We start from the raw sequence: 27,727 nt of genomic DNA, 5'->3' as shown, positions 1-27,727 counted from the left end.
GCATTCTCCCTCCCTAGGACATTCAGCAACCTGTCAGCAACGGCAGGGGAGAAATGGCAATAGTGGTAGGGAGCAGTGAAGAGAGGCTGGTTTTGGCTGGCTGGGCTGACTGGGGAAGTAGCGAGACTACGGTGCCGCGCAGCCACACCGGCCACTGCGACGGCCGCGGCGGAGCGAGCGTGTTCCTTTTCTCTTCTGTTATTCTCGCATACTTCACCTCTTGCGCGCGACACCGATGCGGCCTCGCGATGTGAGGACGCGACGATCCCTGTCAACGATTACGTACCGCGCGATCCGGCGTGACGAGCGGCAAGCTGCAATTAATTGCCAGCCGGGGTGAGTCGATAGCTCGTGTTTGACAAGGATAGAAGAGGGGAATTGTAGGGCGGAAGAGGGAGAGAGAGAAGGAGTACGAAGAACTCACGTTTGGCACTCGGAGGGTACGAACTGTCTGACAGACAGTAGCACGCCGTCTCTTACTACTGCCGTAGTTGTGACTGTGGCAGCGACGGCGGTGGTGGCAGTTGATGGTGGAAGTGGTTGTGGTTGTCCGGAGTTGCCGTTGCGTTTCTGCGTGCGACGGCGGCAAGAGGGAAGGAAAGTGGTCTTCGGGGTTACGAGGCCAGGGGAGAAAGTGGGTGTTGCCGGAACGGCAACGACGACGGAAAGATCGTCCGGTTTCTGCCGAACGTCTCTGGAAATTCGATGTTCCTCTTCCGAAAAAAGGTGGAAAAGTTACCGCGGAAGGATGCACATCAGTCGTCGATCTTGGAATCAACGTCAGCTCGTCAATGACTTCTTTTCCATCGATGATCCCGTGCCTCGTGAGTAATCGCGCCGGTTCTTCTCGCCTTCTGTTTCCTCAGTTGTCATGCATGTCACGCTTCATCCACCCTGTGTGCATCTGGACAAAGTTCAGTTCCGAAAGTAAATCATCTCAAACACCCCGTACAAACACACCCCGTAACACGATTAGCATTTCCGTGCCTTCTCAGCGTGACAACATCATTCTTGCCTAGAGGACAATGATATCGCGGCTTGATTGTTTACACTTCCTGAACACGATCATTTTGAATATCATTCTGAAACAGGTTGTATTTCCCGAGCGATATTGTCCGAGTGACAAAAAGCAACGCAGTCTCGCACCTCGCTTCGAGGAAATAGAGGTCGGATGCAAATTACGAGCTTGGACGGGTGGCGGTGGGTGCTGGGCACGGTAATTGGGGCGAGGGGACGTCGCTTCGATGGGCACACTCGGTGCGAGCGCGCGCGAGAGGTCACCGCGGGAGGAGAAGTAAGAGGGAAGAGGAGAGAAAGAGGCGGTAGTGGAATATTGCTATCTCTCGTTTCCCTCGCGATTTCTCTCCTCCCTTCCGCGATTTTCACCCCCTACCCTCGATTTCCCGTTGTCCGCAACCCAGTCCCTTTTATATCTCTCCCTCGTATTTTTTTTTTTTTTCGCTCTCCTCCTTCGCCCTCGGTAAACCGGAATCGTCGGCGCGTGAAGTTTTCTCCTCGCGAGAGTAGTACAGAGGCGAGTCCCACGCCAGCAATGAAGAAAGGGGAGTTATTGTGCACGATGTATGCACGCGCCCTTTGCTCTCTCCATGCCCTCCTTCGTGCATCCCCTTCATCATCATGTTCGCGTTACGAGTACCGTGTACACGAATACCAGGAATAATACTCGAGGCTCGTCGACCGCTCGAGAATCTCCCATCGCCTCTCTCCTCCCTATCTCTCGCATATGCACTGGCCCCGATTAGTCGCCGCTTAAGAGAGATGTTACGCTCTCTCTCTCTCTCTCTCTCTTTTTTTCTTTTGCTCTCTTTTCTCTTTATTATCGGCATCTCTGTTAATACTTTTATTCCTCTCAGTTTTAAAGAAACAAAGTCGCGCGATAACTGCATCATCATGTTCTGATGCAATGTTCGCATCTTTTATATTCAAATTGGCTCTTCTTTCTCGTCCTTATTTTCTTCTGTCATTATGCAGACGATCTATTTTATCTCTCTCTCTCTCTCTGTCTCTTCCTTTTATTTAAATACGGAAAATCTCAATTTATTTAAATTCAGTTTCTTTAATTAGTTCAATGAACTCCTCTCGAGAATGCGGTTCGATCATTGTCATATTTAACTCGTGTTTTATTATTATTCTTAAACGTTCAACTTTTCAAAAGAAATAATTACAAATCTGAATTATGAATTTTTGTTAATCGTTTCCAATTTATTACATAAATTAGAGACATCAATTTCTGACTCCTAGAAATTGTTTTATCGAAAAAGATTTAGAACAAAAAAGATTTAGAACTTTTGTCTTTTTCTCTTTCTCTCTCTCTCTCTCTTTTTTTCTCTTAATTCTTTTATACTTAGCTATTTTTACTTTTTCTTTTTTAGTATCGATATACTGTTTTAAGCTCGCCTGTTATCGAGTCTAGACTCGTCAGTAGGATGTCTAGTCTAGTAGACCAATTTTATGTGAGCCAGAAATGTATATCCTGCGGGATCGGCTTCTACGGCGTGGACGGCGCCTGGCATGATCGTTCAATAATTTAGCAAGGTTACGGCTGCTACCGACACGGTAACCGCCGTCGCGGTAAAGCTTGTAAGAAATGATCGATCATGCAATTCCGAGTGCAAGAGAAAAAGAGAGAGAGAGAGAGAGAGAGGAAGATAGAGAAAGAAGGATATAAGTATAAGATAAAGCCCTCTTTCTCGATGCTTTACAACTGTCGCTCGTCAATCTCGTGCGTGCCGCTATCACGCTCGAGCGGATTACAGTCGAGCTATTTCTGAGTATCTGCGAAGTAGGTAGCGTGCTTATACTTGTAAAGATTTTTTTTAATGCTACGTTATAGAAATTCGCGAGGTATATTGAAAAAATTACGAAACGAAAACAGAACGGATCACAAGGGGGATTTGATGATTTCACTATTTTTTTTCTCCCACATGTATATTTTTCGAAAATAACATTTTTTCTCCGCGCTTGATTTCCAAGGAAACACGTGGCGAGAGTTAACAATTATTACAGAATTGCACAATACTCGCTAAAGGTCATCGGTCAAGCGGATTTACGCGGCTGATGGCAACTTAACCGATGGGGTTTGATGTACGTAGATTTTCAACAGTGTTTTCAAACGTGCATACATGTTTGTTTAGTTATGCAATGCGGTACACACACGGACCGTTAATCTAGCGTGAACTTTGCGTCGGAAGAGTTCGGTCTTCGTAAATTTTCCCGGAATGTCAGCGAATTCATCGATGCGCGTGCATCGCGAAGAGATATTCGGCGCACGTATAATATTATAATCGAGTTTTACGATAGAGTCGGGCTTAATTTAATCTTTCCTATGTGTATTTAATGGACCGTCTATGTAGGACATTTTGTTGTTAACTCTAACCAATCTCTGTGAGCAAAAATAGATAATTACATCGAAATGTCATCGGTGCAATGACACAGTTCGCGTATCTGGTTTTTGCGCGGAGACTTTAAAATTGAGGAAAAAAAATGTGCCCCTATCACAGTACAACGACAATTTAATATATTGACTATTCATTGACATTTTAATAAACCATCTAGCTGTTCAGCAATCTTTGTAGAGCTGAATGGAATCTGAAATCGACCGTTCGTTTTTGTACGTGTATATACGAGAGAGAGCGCGCGCGCGCGCGCGCACCTATTATTAAAGCGCACTTTATCAAAACCCGCTTTTATTTTGCGTTACCAACCGCAATATATTCCCGTATCACATGCAATATTCCATTATCGATTGCGCTACTGTTTGGCCAGCACAGTCGCATTTGATTAGAGGAAGTGGTCGGGAGATAAAGGGCGCGGGATCAATTTCTGGGAAAATTCCGTTCCCGCTCGACTCCCGTCGCGCAGTGCGATGACTTTCAATAGCGTAACAGTTGCATGGCCCAAAGTTCGTAGTACGCGGGTAGGCATACTCTGACATTTCTGAGGCGCACGATCGTATTCAGAAAAGGTCAACCGATATATGGAGCACACGGCATTCGAGTCGCGCACAGACAGATCGGGTGTCCCGTTGGGAACAGCAGCTCTCTCTTCCATTCTTTCTCTTCTCTCCTTCTTCTCCAGCTAGAGTGCTCCATTTCCTGTAAAAAAAAAAAATATATATATATATATATGTAATGCACGTCGCGTAAATAGAAATGCCGATAATGGTGACTTGTATAAAAACTTGACAGAAGAATATAATGTTTTTTTCAAAAAACTTTTAAATATAGAACAAAACATTCAATTCCATCTGATACCTAATTGACACTTTTAAGACTTGTCGATTTTCAAGAGTGTCAGCTAAAGATTTTTAAATAATGTTGCTATAAAAAATGCAAATCCATCCTACTGTAATGTTAAGTAAATAATAAAAAATGTTGACAATCAGAAAAGAAATCAACGAGTGCCAATCATTTTGGAGTGCTAACTATTGGATTTTTATTCTACTCATAGTATCTCGCTTGCGTTTGAAAATTCTTACCAATACATATATCCTTCTTATTCTCTGCAGAGTCGAGCAATCGCTAAAAATAAATTGGAAACACGTGTACGTTGTCCCGAGTGAATTTCATCTCCGCGAAAAACCGAATTTTCACGTACGCCAAGAGGGAGAGAACAACCGCGCTTTCTTTTCTTTATCTCGCGACAGGTATTCCGCTGGCAGTGCGGGTTCGTATTGTTGCCAAAAACATATTTCTCGGTTGCCATCCTCGTCGTCTTCTTTCCCGAAGCCACGCTCCCGTGAATTATAACTTTTCTATAGGCCGTTGTTATCTTGCTCTACTTCCGGTCTTAACAACAATCAGTCCGAGTGCTTTATTCGAACCTGAAACCTTATTCAGAAAAGAAAGAATGGCTGTGTCATTTTCAATCTTTGATCAGAATGGTCATTGAACCAACGCGCGCTCGAGAGAATATTAGAACATAAGGATATTGATATAAATATATATGTATACGTCGTGCGCTATATTCCCTAGTATTCTACATAAAACAGCCAGGTGAAGGTGGGGGAAAAGTAAGCTTGTATCTATCTTGTATTTTTATTCACATTACATCAGAGTTCTCGTAATACCAGGGATTTCGTAACCGATTGTGTTTGCATTAGGTAATCGACGTTATTATTTTATGCCGCATATAAACAACGTCGCAATAATTGATCATTACCGCATAAAAAAAAAAAAAAAAAAACACTAATGAGTTCTAAAGATTATCTGAATCGACTTGCTGCCACGACAATGAATAATAGAGATATGATTTGTTCGAAATAATATTATACCGTTCGATTAAATATTATTGTCAAGGTCGATATCTCATTTTTTTTGTGCAATTCACATCACATAGTCAAGTGAAATTGCGGAGGACGTGATAGACTGTATGAAATTTACGTGTTAATTCGGGCAATTTGAATTGGATAGTCAATAAAATCGTCTTGCGTCAGCGAATTGAGATGGTTCGCTCAAGAAGCAACTTGAAGAATAATGAGCGGCAATACGGTTAAAAGATTCTACAGACTATGTAGATATGTAGAAGATCCTTGACTTCTTACACCGCGGCGATTAGCAAATGAATTGCGCAGAAGAGTTCGTTCCGAATCGAACAATTTCGTTACGAAATGAGGTTCAGACAATGAAACGAAAGAATGGAAGAAGAGAGAGAGAGACTCGACGTTCTATTTGATCACGTCAATTTATACTCGCGTTTTCTTTCGTTCCAATCTTTGCAAGATCTCTTACAATTTATGAACTCAAGACGCGCGACACAAATTTAGAAATTGTACGGCCTTGATTATTAAACCGAATTACGAGATTTAGTCGGCGGTCGCGTCGGAAGGCCGCGCGGGAATTTATCGTCGCGCCTAGTAATAGATATTGCAAAAAAAAAAAAATTGCGTGCGTGCAGGAAACGCACTCCCCGATCATTATCGGCGGTTCTCGACCTGACAAGGGCGACCAGGATGAAAGGAAGGGTTGAGTGTATGCGTGTTTGCGTCCGTGGTCGCAGCAATAAAAGCCGCTTTATCGTCTTAGGGGCGAAACTTCTCGAGCACGCTCGTGTGGTGGTTGAACCACCGGTTTATTGGCTCGAGGCTGCGATGCGAGAAAACACGTGCGCAGATATTCTTGTCTGTATATATACAATATATGTATGTACAGCGCGTTTTACTATTGGCGTGTTCAACTAGATTCTAAACCGGATGATACGTCTTATGAATTTTGTCCGTGTTTTTTGGGTTGTGCTTTTTATATAACTCGAACTTATGATATTTTGTATTTGTTTTGGTTTTTGCAATGAGTTTTTTAAAAATTCCACAGAGAGAATAAAATATATTATTTCTGTATACAAGATACAAATTGAAGCTTCCAATATAAAGTTTCGAATTGAATTTAGTTCAAATTACTATGTGTATTAAATTACACATTGAAAACATATTTACAACTAAATATTGAGATCGATAAACCAATATGTCAGAAGTACGTATAAAATAATTGTGTATATATATAGTTTTAAACTGTAAATTAATACGCATGGAAATTCGAAAATTCATATAAGGTGCTTGGCATCTCATATATGTGAAATATTCAATTTCCCTGCATAAAAAAATTCCAATGCGAAAAGAGACATTTTGGTAGTCAAATCCGAGTCTTCTTCATTGCGTGCAGACGCCCTACCAAATCGATTACCAAGGCTAAATAAATCCCCATGTGTATATATTTAATTTATACGTTTAAAAAAATATACAACTAAATTTTGAGGTTAGGTATATATATTATATATTTGTTGTATATATATATTATATATATATATATATATATATATATATATATATATATATTATACATATGTATATTTTTTAAACGTGCACGGAAAAAAAGTTTTGCTATTATGAAAAATGTTTTGAGTTTATTGAATTTTTATTTCATCAAAAAAAAAAGGTTTTGTAGGCGCAACAAAAATTTCAATAAACTTAACAAATTTTTTTTCTGGCCATAGAGTAACTAATTTCTTGCTATTTTAGCAAATCTTTTTTTCCATGTGTAAAAATTAATACACAAAAATTCAAATTTAAAACTTCAGGGAATAGGATGGTCGGTTTGCATTTCAAGTATATACACGGAAAAAAAATTTTGCTATTAAAGTTTTAACATACTAAATTTTGTGTTTCACTAACAAAATATTTTGGTGACAAAGCAACAAATGTAATAGGCGTAGCAAATTTTTCTTGCTGACCATATAGCAACTAATCTTCTTGCTATTCTAACAGAAATTTTTTTCTATTTATTGTGTTTTCTGCGTGTAAAATACCCAATTTACTTGTTATAAAATTTTAACATTTTATTGTGAAAAAAGACACTTCGATTAAAAGACACTTCGATTAAATTCCAAATCTTCCGTATTTTGTGCAAATACACGCCTTAACAATTCGGCTAAATAAAGGCTAGGTGAATTTTTATGTGTAGTAATTTACACAATATCACAGTTAAATACAATATATTTATACGTATCCGGTATATTGATTTTATCTCAATAAATATTATTACAAGCTTTAACATTGGTTGTAAAACATATTGTTATAAAACATGTATATATTTTGCACATATACTACATGCAGCGTTTGGCTATTAAAATCTTTCTTGATAAAAAGAGTTAGTTTAATAAAAAAAGTTTTTTTTATGAATATTCGAGATTAGGTTGATAAAGAGAAGCTTTTACGAATATTTATAAAATATTTTGTTCACCCCGTAAAATTCACCGTAACTGTGTTTATTTAATGATAAAACAAATGGAAAACGAATGTGTGTTGATTTTTTTATACGCTTGGAATATGTACACGGAATACTTTTCTCTGGCAAACACGTGTGTATCGTGTAACAAATAATGCTAAAAACAAATAATCGGAGTTACATGCGACACGCTACCCTATAGATTACTCGGGAACGTCAATGTGAGTGCGCGTATCGTTTCCACGGTTACCGGAGATTTCCGTCGACAATTTGCGCGCATTTATCCGCTTGCCGGAGGGACGAGAAGTTTCCAGCGAGAAACGAGAGAAGCGCAAAAAGAGAATCATATCTTTCGAGCCGCGGTTCGGATAAAGTGTGAAAAAAACGAATCCTTCAAGCTAGTCAGACAGTTGCGCTTTTTTCTCATCACAACATCTATGTACTTTTTATAAATATAAAGCAGAAAAAGAATAATAGTTTAACTAATCATAAGTGTGAAAATTTTTATGTCGGCGTAACAATTGTAAAAGATACTATATTTTCACGTTCTTCGTTGAAATATTGTTTATTTTGTGATACTGTTAAACAAATACAAAATTTTATTGCCCGTTTTATTTCACGTTCTCTCCGAGACTACTTTAAGCCGTCATTTATTAAAGCGCTCCAGATTTTTCGGCGAGATCGTATTTTGTCGGGAATATGCGATGATGAAATCTCTTCATCTCTCGGACGCTATCAGACTAAATGGATTTAACGTTTATTGTGCTAACTCGCTTTTCGGATGAAGAGAGAGAGAGAGAGAGAGAGAGAGAGAGAGAGAGAGAGAGAGAGAGAGAGAGAGAGACGACGCTGGTACTTTTTGCAACATTTTTCTGTCTTGGGATATAGTAAACGTTAAAATCACGTTTACAGAGAACACTAATGGAAATTCAAGATGCAAATGAAACGGTTTTTGTGTTGCTGTATTACGAATACGGTAGACGCCGCTGCTCCGCAGGACAAGATCGGCCGATGGCAATTTGCATCTTGAATTTACATTACACTGGATAACAGTGTTCTTGCAACCCGAATGGAACAAGATGCTTTTTACAGTAGGTTCAATCTCACATCTGTCTCCCTTGCTATTTTATCATGTAATTATTTTTTGTGCCAATCAATCTTGTCAGTCGGTATTGCATATTAAACTGAGAATGTCAATTAAGTTCTTGTATTCGATATTTAACAAAGTTATTTAATTTTAATATTGTTAAATGTAATCTCAACGTAATTTTGTTATTTATCGTGTCCGAGGAAGAATCGCTCCTCGATGAGTGGAATTCGTAAGTGTCGAGTAAATCGCCTCGATCGCGGTGAGTGCAGCCTCGCTGCAAAGTTTGCGGCTTGTTCGTTTTCTCAGCGGACTTACCTGCGATATTTATTGCCGCAATAAGCGGTACCCCGCCGTTCGACGTTGGAAGCCAAGACTTCAATATTACGTCGATGTTTTCGATCTGTAGTGTGCCAAGGGACACAGCCCGTTGCCCCTTCGAAGATAAGAAATTTAGATTACGCGGTAACGCTGCCGTCGTCGCCTCAGTGAATAGAATTTAGAAACCGTCTAGACGTCTGCCTAAATACGCACGCAACTCCTGCGGGCAAGGACGGTTAATGAGTGCGAAGGGTTCATGGAAAATTGTCTACATGGAGGTCAATGGCCTATTTAAACCGATTTTATGTGCGCACGAACGCACGTCGATTTTCGCAACTTGAATTTTTAAAAATGTCAGCTCCTGCTTCCTTTCCTTTAAAAATAAAATATCAATTCGCACATACGTATTCAGAACAGCTTTCCAGAGTGCATAAATAATAAAAACAATAATTTATATATTGCGCATTCTTACGCTTATTCCAAGCTTGTCTCGTTCTATCCTCTTTCCTCTCTTTTACTCTCTCTCTCTTTCTTTCTCTTTCTCTCTCTTTCAAAGAGCTAATAACTTTAGGCAAATTCACAAAAAATATTCTCGCAAAATAAAAACAATACTTTTCAAACTACCAAGATCAAAGACATTTGTCGTCGCATATTCATACGCTCCCTTGTGCACGCTTATTGAACTTGCCGATGCAATCCAAGTCGATCGTGAAATTTGCAACGCTCATATACCACGCAAGCGAAAAGCTTCCATCAAATATCCAGACATCTCGTCGAAAGGGGGCTGAGCGCGTGAGTCAAAGGGGAAACGTGAACATCCGCAGCGGGAAGAAATTTTCATCTATACGAAATTTGGTCCCCGTCTAAGAACTTCTGTGCAGGGTCGAGCGCCCCTGCTTTGTCGGGGAGAGCGACAGATTACGGTTTAATATCTTAAAAGCGAGCGCACGGGCGTAAAATCTATAGCGCCGGTCGCTATTTTAAATGCAGCGTAAGATGTCGGTGAAAAATTGATCGGCACCGAGTATAGGCGCGATCTTCGCCGAAACATTTCGACGAACTTGCTTGTGACAGGAGATATAAATGTCCGATGTTCGGATGAAAATGCGCCATTTGTCTTGTCTCGTGCTCGGAAAGAACGGGACATTCGTCACGTAAATAATAAAAATTCTAATTATCACGAAAAAGAAATAATCGAAGAGATATCAATTTCACTAGAAAGATTTTTGATAGAAATTTTATACGAACTGCGCAGTAATGTAAATTCGATTTTATATTCAAAAAAAATTCGATAATTATTCACTAACTTGTGATTCACACGATGCTGATTTATTTAAATAATTTTTAACGAGTTACATAATATATGTGTCATCAATATTAATTAGTTGCATAAATAACTAGAATCGAAAATATATATACATGATTGACTGAATAATTATTTGCACAAATAATACATCCATGTTATTTATGGAAATTCCACTTTATGGAAATGCAATTTAACAGATCAAAAAGGTTAAAGGAGCAACGCGAGAAGTGTACCACAAGTGCATCATTGCATAGAACAAGCTCGCAATTTTAATCTACTAGTTCAATAAAAGTCGTTCCGGGATTGAGATTACTTATTCGCTGTTCGCGTTAAACTTCCACGCGGAGAAGCAACTTTTGAAGTCCGGAGGTTGAACTGAAACTGCTTTTCCGGCGAGCACGGGTGAGTTTTAATAATATAAAGACGTGCAAAGACCAACTAAATACAAGCGAGACCACGCTAAAAAAGAATCGGAAGTTGTACGGAGTGAAACGACCGACAAGGAAAGCGCACGAAAATGTGAGAGATTGGAAAGCGTCTCGGTCGAGATTCTCGCTCGATCACGAACGCTTCGCGACAAAATGATTAATTTCCCATTTTACGCCAAGTCACGAAATTCAAGTAAAAATCTCCCGGTTTTACGTTTCCACCTTCGAGGTAAAAGGCGTCCCGCACGCCTCGTAAAAGAACGTCGGAATGCCAAATCGATCGCAGAGTGCTGCGAGATTGCGACAGATAAAATGTTTCAAGCATTGAATAAGTAAAACTAAAAGTGAGGTAAATAAATAAGTGGACGAAATAACTAAATAAATATGTAAAGAAATATTACTGAATAAGTAAGTTCGTGAAATTTTCAAAACAGAAAGTTGAAAGGCCAATGCGAGCCAATATACAAGGTGTCGGTGCGAGTAAAATATTTTTTACTCTAAATAGTATAATGCATTTCGATTCCACTTGTTGGATCTTCATTAGCAAACGTAAGTAAATTAAAATATTAATTCGAAAATTGATGGCGGTAAAACAATGTGTATAAAACGGTTGTAAATTAATCAAAAAATAAAATCATTTTAGTCGAAATACATAATCAACACTAGTGGAAAATCAACTCCACACAGCACAGAATTTTAAAGTAAATTACCTCATCACTTTTATAAAGAAACATATAATAATACAATATGTACTACACATGTTTTTTTCCAACACGACTCATCCACTGAATTTTCACGGAAGCGTCTTTTTATGTTAATCAGTCAAGTTTGTAGATCAGTATATATTTGCAATATACTGTAAAAAAATATTTAAATGTATAATATATTAGTCATTTTGTTGAGAGATATTGAGAATATATCTTGCGCGTTTGAGAAGGATAAAACACCGCGGTTGCATAAAATAGTGAGAGGGCGAAGTAGAAAGTGTCCGTGTCTGTCCGACCGAAGGGGCGGCGGTCGACCGATAGGTAGACGACCCGGGGGAGGATTGGCGCGGCATGGAAATTCGTCGTGGAACGACACGCTAATCGATACGAAATTTCAATCTTCCTCGTTAGAACCAGTTTCCTCTGTCGCGCCACCCGACGGGAGAGACTCCTGGGATGATTCACACTTCCGACTTTTTCGTTTGGCGACCGCCGCGCAGAATTTTGCTATCGAGCGGGAACCGACGAGGTTAATAAGTCCCCTGATGGGGCGCTTGAAAGCTGTTCGGTCCGCTCAAAGGTGAAACCTTCCCCGATCATCTCACAGAGTTCAAAGAGCAATTATTTCATAGATAATCGATTTACATTTTAGGCTAAAAACGTGTCTGATAAAATTTAAGATTTTATTTTTAAGAAAAGTATTTGTTAAATATATTTCATTATAGATGTTTTTTTATATAAGTTATATTTAGGTTTCTATGTAAATAAACTTTCTTTCAAAAAAAATTGCATGCAAAACAGATACAAGAAAAATTCAATTGCTCGCAATTTTATTTGCGCGTCTGTTTCGAGTAAGGATGAATAAATTATGTGTCGCTATTCATGCTTTCTGCGAGGTCGCGACTCGATGATTACACGTCGCGGATAAAACCGCTTTGATATTCATCTGGTGGAAGGTTGTCGACGAAGTGGATTTGAGGTTATCTGAAGTTCTAAGAATAAATATAAGGAATGAAAGAAAGTAATGACGTCTATGGGAAGACTCGTTTTTCTTTGGTGTGTGTTACGAAAGAGTAACTTTTTAAATTACTGTTTTGCGACACGCCATAAGGAAGATAAGCTTGTCTAACTTATACGATTCAAGCAAACTTGTACGAACTATTTCTCTCGTAAATTTTGTACTTTTTATTATCTCGAGGAACGCGAATCTTTGAGAATTATATTAGAAAAGAAAATTCTCGTATATATATATAATTTTGTTTGACTTACAGAGTTTATTTCGCGAAAAAGAAATTAATTTTATAAAAGAAAAGGTTTTCTAGCAAAATAATCGCTGACGTAAGATCGGGAAGTTTCTGTTCTGTTGCACATGTGTGCAACATTGCGAGCCACGTCTATTTTCAGAAGAGTTCTCTTGTTCCGTCGTTTAAAAACTTTTGTAAAAGAAGAATTTTTGGGCACGAGTAAATTAAGTTATAACTTGTCTCGAAGTAAATCTAATAGCAACCACAAACTTTGTGCGCGATGTGTGTGTGTGTGTGTGTGTGTGTATGTGTGTGTAAAATCTGACATTTTTAATAAAAGTTCACGTTTTTCACCTGTAAAAAGTGAGCTGTTTTTATAACTTCTGATCTTTAACCTTTTTAAGAACGTTATTTTGGAAAGAATTTTATTTTTATGAACATGAATATGATTTATGTATAAAGTGCATTAATTTTCCTGCTGCTTTTCTGAAACGCTATTTAAATCCTCCTTGTTATTTTAAATATAGAATTATACGTATAAGACTTTTACATATAAAGAAAGTTTTTCATCATAGTAAAAAAGAAAAATATTGCTCGCGGTCTTTTCAATCATAAAAATGTCTCGAAAATTGTAAAAAACTCCGTGAATTCGGACGGAACTCTTGTTTATACGAAGAACCACGCTAAAGTAATAATGGAATTGCATCGCGTCGCGGGGTAACAAAACACGTACGATAAGCCGGAGTCGTAACAAGGGTTGTCGCGATAGCGCGCAGTCGCTCACCGCGATATTTCGGTCGTAGAATTCGCGATTTTATGTACGCTTCTTATCTCGCTTCCGCGCATAGGGTGGAGAAACACGCGCTTGTCTCGACCCGTCGTATTGCCGCTCGTACGTAAATACGCATCGGTCGATGTAGGCCGGTATCACCCAAGAGACGTTAAACTGGGCCACGTTGTGTCGGCCTCTGGGCTAGAAATATCGCCGATGAGACACGTACACAGGCGAGGCGAGAAACGAGCGAAAGAAAGAGAGAAAGAGCACGATTAACCCTCGTGTGTGACTGAAACGGGCTTTACACGAGCGTATACTTTATCCCACAGTAAACCGTCGCGATGAGTCCGACACGACGATGTTTTTCGCGAAGGCGTGAGAATTTAATTGATAACTTGACAAATGCATTGATTAAAAAGTCACTATCGCTATATATCAAACACAGGTTTGCTCTCTGTTTTTCTTTCTCAATTTCTTTTTAAGCAGACGTTTAGGTTTTTGTGCACACACAACACTTGGTCGCGTTAAAACGTTGAGCGGGAAGCATCAAAGGACGGCTTTAATAACACGAAATATATGCACGTTGTAAACACGGGGCAACTCATTACCGGGTTCGTACCATGATTTAAAACTTAACAAACGTCGTATATGAAATTATGGCACGCGTTTGATGGAAAATGCGAAGGAAGAAAACCGCAATATTTTCCGAAATATTCGTACGAATGTTATATTTTATAATTTTCAATATAATATTTTTTCGGTTTGAGAACATATGGGGTAAATAAAAAGAAACTTCTTGCAGAAAGTAATTAGGGAAAAATAATTTCAAAAAATACGCAAAAATCTAGATATGTGTTACGTAATTTATAATTTATTTATTAAATTTATAAACCTTGAGCGCAGAAATTTATTATGTAGGAGAGATATATTGTAGATTTCAATATTTAATATTAATATTTAATATTCAATTTTATATACATATAATATTTGATATCGTCTGACATTTATAAATCTAATTAAGAAAATATATTTTTTTTAATATATTTTTTTTATTTAACAATATATATGTGGAATAGATAAAAAGAAACTGCTTATAGAAAGTGATTACTGCTATAGAAAGTAATTACAGAAAAGTAAATTGGAAAAGAGATATGTAAAACTTAGACTTTGAAATTATATTTATTAAATTTATAAATCTTGAGCACGCGCGCGCACATTTATTATGTATAGAAGAGACACACTCTGTTGATTTTAATATTTAACATTCTACCTCGGACGGTATTAAAACCTAAACGCTAGAAGACAGAAGGAGTTCGAAAGTATGACTGGAATGCAAAATGTCACCTGACCATTTCTCACCAGTTACTCACATGTACACGTAACCGGATTACGACGACCAAGTTAAAAGTGGCAGAGCGCAGCTGTCTTGCTAGCAGTAGCCAGCCGAGGTGTGCGTTTATCTTTTTCTCTCTCTTCTTCTTTCTCTTCCGTGTGTCACGACTTAGGGAAAATCCTGCCTTTTAAATTATTGCACGGATTTTATTTGAACTGCAAAACTTGGAAGTGACCTGCGGATTTCTGTGGCTTACAGTAAAAGAAAAAACAAACTTTTCTGCATTTCAACGTAGAGGATGATAGATCTCGAATCATATTCTCTCTGCCCTCTGATATGTACAGAGTTTCAGAGCAAGTACCGCGTAGGTTTTATTTAAATTTTATTGATTGTAGTTTAACGGCAAAAAAACAAGAAAACATTTCTATTAAAAACATTAAAATGTATTTTTAATATAATTTATCTGTGAAACATTTATTATAATTTAAACATATATATCTATATGTATACATAAATTATACATATATATGTGTTGTGTGTGTATATGTTATATATATACATATATATATGTATGTAAATTCTTTTTAAGTGACGACAATAAACGTTGTCATAGCGACTCCTCTTGCGCGCCATTCTACACTACGGTCGTTGATCTTCGCGCCGAGTGGATAAATGTGCTGGAAAAGCCAGCTTCCGGACTGTACTCGAGCGGCTTTGGCACTGACACGAACGATGATGAGAGATCGTGATATTAATCGCGTACATTAAAGTTGAGAGAGTCCCTCCCCTATCGCGCTTAAGAATATTTCCGGGCGATTGCAGTTGACGCGCAACGAGCAATAGTGCGCGAGCTGGTGAGTTCCCTTCCATCGGACGTTGTTTCGATTTTACGACAGATAAAAAGCGCTTCTTTCTCTTTTCTACGTCTTTTTCAATTTTAGTGTAAAACTATACTCGTCCAAGAAAGAAAAAGAGAGAGAGAGAGAGAGAGAGAGAGAGAACTCGTAATCATCTTTCTAAATCTTGGAAGACTTATATTTGCGACGAATACGAATCTATGTCACTGTGTTTCTGAGCCTCTTTTTCTCGCTGATGGGAAATGCCTTCGAAAAGAGGTGGTGGCGGTCTGCAAGAGGGTGCCGCATATCTACCTCCTTGTTTTATCTTATTTTAAAAGCGCGCGGCTTAGAGAAAGAGACGGTAGTGTGCAACGCAGCCTTTGAACAGCCTTGGCAATGGAGTGCGTTCGCCAAGGAGCACTTTCCGGCATCGTGAGCATTGTCGTGCAAGCCGAGAAAATACATCGGCCTTGGAAATATCGACGAGCGTAAATTAAGAAAGTTTTTTCCCCTTCCTAAGTATTGTTCAGAACGGCTTCCCGTGTGCCGGAGATTATCGCGATGCGATAACAATCGCGCTCGGATTTTTTTTTTTTTTTTGTTTTTCTTGTATAATCCGTATTCGATAAAAAGTAGTAAAAAAATACTCGATTTATATTGCAAAAATTCAGATTTATGTGACTCCGTCGAATTCTGGTTGATTTTATCGAGGAATCGTCGATTGTTTATATATTGTATATTCCGATAACATGTTTCGTTGTGGTGTTATATTTATTTATAACAATCTCGCGCAAACAAAGTTTCCGATATCGTTGTTAATTTCGAGTAGCGGGTAGATTAAAGGCGCGCCGTTATTTGATTTGACATTATGCAAAATCATCCAGCGCGTAAATTTCTAATGCGCAATTTTTTCACGTCACGATCACGCGTCACGAAAGTCACGAAACAACGTGCTTTTTGTACATTGAGCGACAAATAACAAAGTCCAAAAACGTACTTGAACACGATGTCTGTTATTTTAGATAAAATAAATAGCGACGTGCACGTAGGAAAGCACGCGTATATATTTTACGAATTTCACACTCGACCCATGTAAAACGGATAGCGGATTCGAAACAGACATTTCATTAATGATGATAATATATTTCGTGATAGGAAATTTTATTCAGTGACTTGACGTGAAATATGTTTTGAGACAAATCCGCGAAATAAAATTTTCGGATAAAAGCAGAATATTAGTTTGAAATTATTAGAAAAGAAAAAATGTCTACTCGCGTATTTTATCGCACGAAAGTTAATTCGATAAAATCTCTTAGCTTTCATTACGACACGATTTGTTAGGATCTTCTTTCTTCCTCTTTTTTTGACGTATCTCAGATGATCTTAGAAAATCGTGTCATGTGCGAGCGAGCCATTGATCCTCTGTGGGCGAGGTAGGGAAATGAACGAGGATAATTGTACTCGCGTGCACTTGCTTTTGACCGCCCTTGACAGTGAAACGCAAACCGCCGTGAAATACTTTCCGCAACCACGGGCATTACTTATACATCAAAGCGACGGTCTACGTCGGCCTTCGGCGTATCGATTTCATTGATTCGTACACGCAAAAAGTCAGAGTAGTCTATTTAAACCTGGATTTTCTCCGATCTGGTTTTCTCTCGCATTATTGGACCGCGTCTTATACATCCGGTCGTTGTTCCTCCACAAGTGTCGCGAGCGTCGATAATGTTAAACAGCCACATCCTGTTTAGAAATTAATTGGCCGAGGCGTCCAAGTTTATTCCCAACTAAATTTGGCCACGTCCAACTTGGATAGCGCCGATTTATTTATGGCACACGCGAACGTATAGACATCCCTCTGTTTACGTTTTTACCGTCTCCTGGGACAGAGAGCGAACATATCGTAATATACAATGATGAAATTTTAACGAGATGATTACGGCCTACGTTGTACGTCTTGAAATATATGCGAAGTTTGTCTTTTTCTGGTTATTTCTCGAGCGCTCCTCGGCAACGGAAAAGTGTCGTCAAATGTTATCGATTTCAACGACACGTCTTTAGTTGTGCGTTAACACAAAATAAACTTTGAACTAAATATAAAATATGTTGCACGAAAATACAACAATTATTATAAAAAAAAAAAACAAATAATCTCTTCAAGCGAGTTTTTTTCCTTTTTTAAATTTTAATTTTATTACTTTTATTTTATTTTAACATTTAAAGTTGATCATTTTAAATGTAATCAGAAACTTGATCTGGAATCGTTCACCGAAAGTTTATTTCAGAGAGCTCTCGGCGCTGAGGTCTCTTCTCAAAATGGCAGGAGGCAGCCGAGAGATTCGGCAAGACCCTGAAGATTGCTCATAAGTCATCGGCCGGGTCTTCTTTGCAAACAAGAGGGTGTTCCAGAGTAGCGAGGGACGGGGGTGGTTTTTCTTCTATCGAGATGAGCGATCTACAGGCCACCCTCGAGTTCTCCCTTGAGCTATGCAAGTTTTACAATGTCGACCTCTTTCAGCGCGGGTAAGAGATTTAATGCTCGTATCGTGCGGCGATGCGTGTGCGAAACGTTTTGGGGCGATAACGCGCGGTTCGCCGAAAAGTTCGAATCTATCAAAGAAAACTTCTGTACGCACACAGGTATTACCAGATCCGGACCGCCCTCAGAGTGTCCCCGAAGATACCGGTCAAGGTGGAGGTCAATCAAGCACGAAACCGTAAGCATCGCCCATAGCGGAGGCTATTTTTAAGCGCCTTCTAAGTCTTGTGGTTTAAAACGTTTCCTTTTTCTCTCTTCGGCACTTCACATTTTTTTGTCATTTTCATTTGTTACGCGAGAGCATCGCGTGAGCCTTGCGACTTTCCCACGCTGTATTATCCAAGTTTCTGTGTCACGCGAGAGAGTATTTTGCTGAATTCATTCACCCCGCAAATCGATCGATTTCGCCGGTCGTATTCCTCGGGACGAGCGACGGCAAATTTGGCGGACAGGCGCGCGCCGTTGTGTTGCAGACTCCCTGGAGGCACCGGGCACGAGTAAGTGCTTCCAGATACTCTACAAGAACGAGGAGGTGACGCTCGGCACTTCCGTACTGTTCCGGGCGCACGTGCTCGTACACAGTCACAAGATTGAGGAGGCCCTGTCGCGCACCCACTTCAATCTAAGCGTCGAGCTATGGTTCAGCGAGCTGGCGCAGCCGGGCAACATGGCTTGCGTGTCCTCCAGGTAAGCGTTTTTTTTTTTTTTTTTTTTTTTTTTTTTTTGCCGTCTCTTTCCCTCCCCGCACAAGCACGGCAAGAGTGGTTTTGCAAATGACAACCAGTCCGTTTGTTTTTCTTACCTGTTTTATTTTTTACGTTTAATTGAAACATCTTCAAAAAGTATGTTTGTTTGTGAAGATGAAAACATCTTTTTCTCTAACACGTCTGTGTTACTTATCGACACGAGTTTTATACTTCAGTTGACTTGGTAATTTCCGCGCTCGGAGATGTGTTTTCATTTGCGACTTCTTTACGTATTACAGAGAAGATCGGAAGCACTAATTGATATTCAAAATAATTAGAAAAAAAAACAAAATGTACGCAATATTATGTGATATCGAGTATATCTCTCACATTCTTTAGAAAAAATATTAATCTATCTTTATACAAAAAACAAAGTTATTCAGTGCTGAACACTATCGTGCGCATTTGTCAACTTACCCCATATCCAGAGTTGGTTGTTACATTTCTATTACGTAGAGAAATAAAGTAAATTTCTGTTTTTATGTTTATTTTTATTTGTGAAATTCTATATCATTGTACAATAAGTATAATTACTCATAAAACATCAATAATCATTTATTTATAACAAAAAGCAATTTTTAAAAATGCGAGTAGTAAATATAAGAAAAATTATCTAAAATTATCATATTTTTTATACCTAAAGTAAAAGTGCGATCAGGAATTTCAAAATCAATGAAATAACTAAACTAATATATAAAAATATATAAAAGTATAAAATAAAAAACTACATTATAAAGAACAATATTTTTGTGTATTTAATAAGCAAGATTATTAGTTGTGTAACAACTATAGCTCTGGTTTTTCTTATTTGAGATAGTACATCAGTTGAAGATGACTTAACAACGAAGTCAAAACACATTGAACATTTTGTTTTCAATATTTACTTTGCACAACCCGCGCTTGGCTCGTATTTGTGCCTATTTTTATTGATTTGAATTTACCTCATCGAGCCTTCCTATGTTGATTATTATGAAATATTTTATTAACAATGTACGTAAGATAAACGGTTTGAAAGTAGTTTTTTTAATTGTACATCAGACTTGCGTTAGATATTTGTTCATTGAATTATTCGAAATTGCCCAAACTGATCGACGGCAATTATGATTGAGAGTCGTTTGTCGAAGCCCGTGATCGATGGGAGGTTTGACGAACGTTCTTTTTCAGGGCATTACAGCTGAATTTTACACCAACGAAGGGACTTCATTACCATCTGCCCGTGCTCTTCGATTACTTTCACCTCGCGGCGGTGTCCATCACAATCCACGCCTATCTCGTGGCTCTTCATCAACCATACATCAAGTAAGTATCCCTCGACCGCGCTCGTATTTCGCAACTACTCCATGTGTAATCGACATTTTATCTCATGAGAGCTCTTCGGTGGGTTTTTTTTTTTTTTTAGGAAAAGCATACTACAGGTAGTGCAAAGCTGGTGAGTTTTTGATATTAAAAACAAAAACAAAAAATCTTGAAATTTTATTAAATCTTCTTTACCAGTTGTACGATTATATTTGCCTTGTTTTACATAACTCGATCTTTCGATTGTGATATGAGAAAATCGTAAAATGATTATCGCAGCGCACCGCGAGGTGGAAAACCTTGGCTTCAGTTTAAACAAGCGGCGGCGAACGGCGACAGCAGCGCGGCGATTTTCGGAAATATCGTAAGTTTTAAAATAATTCGACACATCTGACCGATGTACAATCAAAACAAATTCAAGATCACGGATTATTTCAGGAGACGACTACAAGGTGCGTCGGATCGGCGACCAGGATACAGAACGCGAGACTGATTCAGCAAGAGGTCACGAGGTTGCTGTTAACCGCGAGGGAGTCGTTGCTCAATGATTTGACGGACTTGTCGCGGCTTCTTCCCGCGTGGCAGCAAAGAGCGCTCGAACTCAATCAGAAAACGCACAAACAGATCAACAAGGTTCGACTTTTAAATAAATTTCTACTTCTTGCAGAAGTAACTTTTTCTTGAAACTTCATCTCTCTTTTTATATTCTCATTTTTCGCAGTGGATAGACGCCGAAGAGGCTGACATAGCCCAACTTTGCGCTCAAAACATCGTTCTGTGGCAGCTGTTCTTAGAAGCGTTCTCAGGCCGCGAAGCAGTTCACGAGCATCTGGCGCGAGTTCATCATCAACTGAGAGTTAGTGTAACGACAATCTTATAATCTATTGAAATAATAATCGAAGATGCGCAGTATGAAATTCAACTAACAAATTTCTTTGCGAATGATGCAACTGATATTGTTAATTTGCAGGTCAAACGTTTCGCGGAAGGTTTCTTTGTGTTAGAGAATCCGCGAACGTCGGCAGCGGGTTGTTACGACGCGAATTATCAGTCTTATCAAGCGGTGAGCGAGGCTGCCCGAAGATCTCGTTACCTCGCATCACTGCCACCGCTTCCGGTTCACTGTCCGGAATTGGATGGTGATCTTCATTCATTGCCTTTAATATTCGAGGATCAGTACGCTGACATGCAGCCGCAGAAACACAGAAATAGCGGTGAGCCATTGCTAAAATATATGTTTAAATTATGTCAAAATAAATCAATTTTGTCTCGTAGTGTATATAGTTTTCTAAACTAATAATATATATCGTTTTTTTTTTAATATTGTTTATATTGTATGTTTTTTCTAGTTCCTAACATGGACGACTGCAGTTGCGGGATATCAGCGATACTGGAATCGCGCACTATGGGCATTTGGTCGCCCAGGAGCGAGGGCGCGGCTCAGGACATGGATTCGATTCAAGCCCGCCTTATGCTGACGCCTTCTACACTGCCGGCTAGGCACAGCAAATCGCTCGATCAATTGGGCCCCGAACTGGCGGCACCTGTGCAGCCGAAAACGTCGCCGAAGACTCTGCCCAGGTCCGTGTCGACCCAGCTGTTTACGCGGGGACAGCGTGGCAGCAGTCGCAATGTCACGCCGCCCGCGACAGTGCCTTCAAGAGGAAAAGCCAGGTCGAGAGTGCCGTCCAGCTGCACCCTCTTCCCGCCCTCGGGTCAGCAACAGGCCTGTTCGGCGCCAAATCCATCCCTCGGCTCGACACCGGTGATTCCCTTGCCACGAGCCAAATCCACGCAGATGCTGGTGCCGAATCGGCAGCAACAGCACCAGTTCGACCACCATTCCACTTCCATTACGTCGCTGCTGGCGGCGATGTTCCCCGAACCGCCCGGCGGACACCTACCCGGTTACCGACCGTCAGTGAAATCCTGTGATCACAACGTGACGATGCACAACTGCACCTTGGGCGCTTTGGATCTCAGTCGACTACCCGACTGTATGAAACAGGAAGACAAATCGGCAAATGTAGTGGAAGGTGTGAAAAATAAAATAACAAGATAATATGATGAGACGGAAATTCCAAATCCAAAGTATAAATAGTCAGCTCGAACCAAATGCGGGAACGTTGTGCAACGAATGCACTGAAATTTATTGAAGTCGAAACGATTTTGGAAAATTAAATTTAACATTTATTGCATAACATCCCGCATTTAGGTTCGAATTGCCTAATTTAAATTTTGGATTTGAAATAAAACAACATTGCCACACAGAACACGTTATCGATCAATTGAGTTTTTCTTATAATTAAGAAATTCTAATACCGACCTAATGTATTTTCTCTGTATTTGGCTTGATAGATTATCATTCCCTCGACACTAGGAGAATACGGCTGGAGCCGCGAAGCCATCGTGTGCCAACGGCGCGCCAACCGCTGCCAACTACGAACGACCAAAATAGTAGCTTTTTATCTGCCAAGGCGAACGAGAACGGCGAAAGTTTTTTACAAGAACCTCAACCGCTGCATACCGTGACGCTGGACAGAGTCACTTATCGGAGAAACTGCAAGAAGTCTGGACATCTAACAGGTGGCAAATACAGTCAAGCGAACGGCGTCGAGACACGTAGATATCACACGCTCGGCAAAACAACGATGACACACAGAAGTCGTCCGGAGATACCGGAGTTCATGAATGGCAGCGCGCTGACCAGCAGCCACTCGCTTCTGGTGGATCCTCTGAACAAACGATCGTCCAATTACTACGCGACAACCGCCGACACATTCTTTTATCGCACAAACGGCAGCACCAGCGAGAGAATTCGCGACGAGATGGATAACAAGCCGAAGAGGCCGAAGAGCACGGAACGTCTGATCGACGACGTAGAACGCAACGAGTCCTATGACTTCCGGCGAGACCGGCCGATTCGCAAGAGATCAGAGCGCGCGGTCAAGTCGCCTCGCAACGGTCCGGTTCAGAACTACAGCAACGAGAAACAACAACGGCGCGGTCAAACCGAAAAGAAGACCTCGGAAACGCCTCAGGAACCGTTTTACGAGGTGATAGCCACGAAACCGGAATCGAAGAGAGAGTCACGTGGCGAGAAAAAGAGAGACAAGCACAACAGAAGACCACATTCCGCGCCAGTTCTCGACACGGATCATTCGGTGGAAGAGAGCGGTCACAAGCACGAGAGAAGATGCAGTCACCGGAACAGAAAACCGGCGCCGCCGCCGCCAGCATATCAGGACCCCGCTGTCGCTCCTTTACCCAAGTATCGGCATTCTTCTTCGACGCCCGCGACGAGTGTTCTCGAAGTGGAAAACAACAATAAAATAATTCTGAAGGTGTAGGATAACGAAGGATAAAACATATTACTTATGTATTTTTTTTTTAAGTTTTAACATATTACTGTCCTTATTTTATAGATGGAACCCATAAAGTCGCCCATGGAGGCACCCAGGACCAACGGCACGACACCGTCGGACGTATCGAGCGTCGCGGTGGCGCAGCAAAACGTAAAAAGACTGAGATGCGCCAGTGTGCCGGTGGCGCAGAACAAGATGGTGGTGCCTCGCAGCGCGGTTTCCCTACCCTGCATGCCGATACGCGACAGCAAGGACAGTCTGACCAATAATCTGCCGGTGATACCGAATCTCCTCAGTCCTCCGTCCACCAGGCCCAGCAGCCCCACGAGTTCGAGCTCGAGCAATCTCATGTCCGAGTGCTCGGGTTGGGTGAGCAGCGGCGACACTTCCAGCTCGGAACAGCGTCGTAATCACGCGAAGCTTTCGAGCGAGCAGCTGCGGCAGAAACTGTCGAAAATTGTGCCGCGCAAAGAACGTCCCACGATAACGAAGGAGACCGTGGAGGAGCATTCATACGAGGAGGTGCGGCTGCCGCCACCGAAAATGTTTCAGGACGAGCCGCCGCCACCCGAGGAGTTTCGTGACCCGCCGGCGCCGATCGACAACCCGCTTTACCACGTGTACGAGACGGTGAAGCAGACCAAGAGCCCGAAACAGAACAAGACGGCACCTTGCAGTCCGCAACGAAATCGCGACAGAGACAGAGAGACCACCTACGGTATTCGGGACATTTGTTTGGACTGTTATCAGGAGGGCAAGGAGTTGTTACAGTCCACGCAGGACGACTTCGCTAATTTTAAGAAATGTAAGGACGAATTCAAGCGACAGATGAGCTTCTCAGGCAAGATCTACAGGTACGTCGAAGTCTCGCGTACTAGTGATTCGCGAGCCAGCCCTTCCCTTAGGTTCGCTTCTTCAGGACTAGTGTTCATCGAGCATGAGCTGTGAAGATATTGTCTACTATCTTTTTTTTTTTTTACGACTGCAAGCTAAACGAGCTGCCAATTGTAAAGCTCGAGTTGTGCGTTTGATAAAACGAAATTTACAATTCTAACAAAACTCGCTTCGAACAGACAACACTTAGACAATTCCAAACACAACTATCAAACAATTTATTCTTTTCAAATTATCTTTTAGATATTAGAATTTAGTTCGTTAAAATCATGATTATATGCGTTTCACATTTTCTCTTTTCTTTTTTTTTGTTAATTTTCAACTCGACTTCTCTACTTTTTGAGAGTTCGGTCTCGTTGGGAGTGGCGCCAGTTTTGCATTTCGCTTCCGCGCTCTTTCGTCCGTTTTTTCCGTTTATGTAGTTAAGTTTTCTCTTCTCTCTGTCTATCTTACCTCCCTCTAGAGAACACGAGGAAGCACAATTGAGTTTACATAAACGTGCTCGTTCTCTCGGATACGGTGACCCACTGAACTACTCGCCGTTGATTCAACCATTAAGATCCAACCATGTGCCTCTTAGTGACTATCCGATCCTGGCCTCGACGCTGCCGTACTTTCACATCAGCGACGAGTATCGGATGTACTCGCCGGAAGGGGCGCACCTTATCATATGCGTTCACGGTCTCGAGGGCAATCCCGCCGATCTCCGTCTCGTCAAGACGTATCTGGAATTGGGTCTGCCCGGGGCAAATCTGGATTTTCTGATGTCCGAGAAGAACCAGGTAAATTATAATCAAGTGGCAACGGAACGGCATTACAATCTTCAAAATGATGTGATTTTAGAATTAATTTAAATATGCGCATGTTAAATTTGTTTTCTTTGTAAATCGTTCGCGCACAAAAGGGCGACACGTTCTCCGACTTCGACACCATGACCGACCGTCTAGTCGCCGAAATCATCTATCACATCGAGTCGTCCGGTTTGAATCCGACGAAAGTGAGTTTCATCGGCCATTCGCTTGGGAACATCATCATCCGGAGTGCCTTGACGCGACCGCAAATGCGCCCGCTTCTTCCCCGTTTGCATACTTTTCTCAGTTTGAGCGGACCACACTTAGGCACTTTGTACAACACCAGCGGTTTGGTGAACGCGGGTGAGTGAACCTTGGCGCGCATCTCCTTCATATTTTACTGAATATTCAACAATTGAACAATTTTCATTAAATTTGCGCAGGCATGTGGTTTATGCAAAAATGGAAGAAGTCCGGCTCCCTGTTGCAACTGGCTATGAAGGACGCGTCGGACGTGAGACGATCTTTCATGTTTCGTCTGAGCCAGAAAAGCAATTTGCAGAAATTCAAGCACGTGTTGCTGTGCGGCAGCGCGCAGGATCGATACGTACCCTTGCACTCCGCCCGAATAGAGCTCTGCAAGGCCGCCGTGCGAGATCCGACAGAACAAGGTGTGATTCTTTACATTTTTTATGATTTGTTTAAAAAACAACTCAATATTGTATTATTGCACAAAAATGAATAAATAATTTATATAATTAATCCCGTTGCTGTTGACGCACGGATGAAAAAAGTTCTCGATCGGTTTTTTTTTTTTTTTTCAGGTGCCGCGTATCGAGAAATGGTACACAACATTTTGTATCCCGTGATGTCAGCGCCCAACGTCAGCCTCGTCAGATACGATGTGCACCACGCTCTTCCACCGACGGCGAACGCCCTGATAGGCCGAGCCGCGCATATCGCCGTCCTTGACTCCGAGCTTTTTATCGAGAAGTTTCTGCTAGTTGCGGGACTGAAGTATTTTAGATAAAGAAAGGACTGTCTAGTGCCATGAAAAAAAAAAAGTAACTAATTGAACTTATTAAATAACTAAGTGAGATCAAAGAGAAAGAGAGAGATAAAGACACTCAGAAGTGCTCGGACTCTTCGAAACATATGCGTGTCGAAAGTGTCGCAGCGCCAATTTTTTGCGATGTCTTTAACGATCGTATACCTAGTTATAATTTCTTAACTGTCTTTATTGAGGGTTGCCTCGCTTTTTTTTTCCGAGGAAACGAAATCTCATCTCAAAGTGAGGCAATTCGAACTTTTTTACACGAAAACAATTTTAGCGCAAAGCGTCGTTTAGGTGTATCTTGTGTATCATCTCGATGTCGATCGTAGACGCGAAAATGTCGCGGCGGCGATTTGTCACGGCGATCATAATAATCACTTTCGCGAACGCATCATCAAGAAATTTTCGTCTCGTGGCCATTTAAAGTCGAACAGATCTGTAGAACTCGCTGTGAAACGGACCTATCTTCCAGTGATAGTAAACACAGTAGCACTCTCTGGAAATGAAAAATAACGGAGGACACGCAAGAAGACAATGGCGTACAAAAGTCATACGCCTGGAAAATTTTTAGTGTCATGCAAAGTGATCGAACTTAATCCTCGATAATCGGAACGAAAACTGATTCACGCGCTTTGGCGGCCTAGCGAAGAGAAAACAAGCGGTCGAGCACATCAGCTTCATCAACGTTGTTACGATTGAAGGAGAAAAAGAATAAAAATTCATCACGCGACGGAAATTCGCAAGAATGTAGGTTGAGTTTTTGTTTTTGTTTATTTTTTTTATTTTTTTTTGTTTTTTTTTTTAAGGCAAAGTTGAAACTCCACCGAGCGAGGGCTTTGTTGGACGTACAGACACGCACACATATTAAGCAAAAACAAAAAAAAACAAACTAATAATAAAAGTATTAAAATGTAAGACAATGCAACGATTACACATTGTCTAGTCGCATAGGAAAGTTACGAAACGTATGTCAATTGTTATTCTCAGATAAGTGTGAATGCCGAGTGCGAGATGAATGCGGAGAGTGGATGGGAGTTTTTGGATGAGAGTGTTGAAAGTAAACGTGATTACGCGAAAGATAGAAAGTTGCTTATAGAAAAATGATAACGAAACAAAGAAATGCGTCAAAGAGAAAAAAAAAAAAAATTAAGAAACGTACGATCGCGAAATCTTAATTCATATTATCACCGGCAACGAGAGATCTCGGAAGAAAAATGCGACAAAAAATGCATTTCCTCTTAGTGAAATAAAAAAAAAAAAAAA

The 27,727-nt window shown here is 40.5% G+C and overlaps 1 protein-coding gene across 5 annotated transcripts; it reads left to right on the top strand.

The window, feature by feature from the left end:
* The first annotated feature begins 184 nt into the window (after nucleotides 1–184).
* Nucleotides 185–27,727, top strand: LOC109851674. Of its 5 annotated transcripts, none has more exons than XM_020421977.1 (17): nucleotides 185–336; nucleotides 18,065–18,302; nucleotides 18,420–18,496; nucleotides 18,771–19,005; nucleotides 20,229–20,363; nucleotides 20,464–20,493; nucleotides 20,640–20,724; nucleotides 20,799–20,993; nucleotides 21,082–21,216; nucleotides 21,331–21,574; nucleotides 21,710–22,396; nucleotides 22,719–23,704; nucleotides 23,786–24,579; nucleotides 25,083–25,401; nucleotides 25,524–25,773; nucleotides 25,854–26,081; nucleotides 26,235–27,727. In XM_020421977.1, the coding sequence occupies exons 2-17, from the start codon at nucleotides 18,226–18,228 to the stop codon at nucleotides 26,438–26,440; spliced, it is 4,683 nt and encodes a 1,560-aa protein (XP_020277566.1). In that variant the 5' UTR covers nucleotides 185–336; nucleotides 18,065–18,225; the 3' UTR covers nucleotides 26,441–27,727. The 5 variants fall into 5 exon arrangements, with proteins under 5 accessions (XP_020277566.1, XP_020277567.1, XP_020277568.1 ...); XM_020421978.1 differs by having other exon boundaries at nucleotides 185–824; nucleotides 18,792–19,005; XM_020421979.1 differs by having other exon boundaries at nucleotides 185–824; nucleotides 25,200–25,401.

Source organism: Pseudomyrmex gracilis, unplaced genomic scaffold (genome assembly GCF_002006095.1).
Source record: "Pseudomyrmex gracilis isolate BER0280 unplaced genomic scaffold, ASM200609v1 scaffold_19, whole genome shotgun sequence".
Taxonomy (NCBI): domain Eukaryota; kingdom Metazoa; phylum Arthropoda; class Insecta; order Hymenoptera; family Formicidae; genus Pseudomyrmex; species Pseudomyrmex gracilis.
This window is presented reverse-complemented; position numbering and strand designations above follow the sequence as displayed.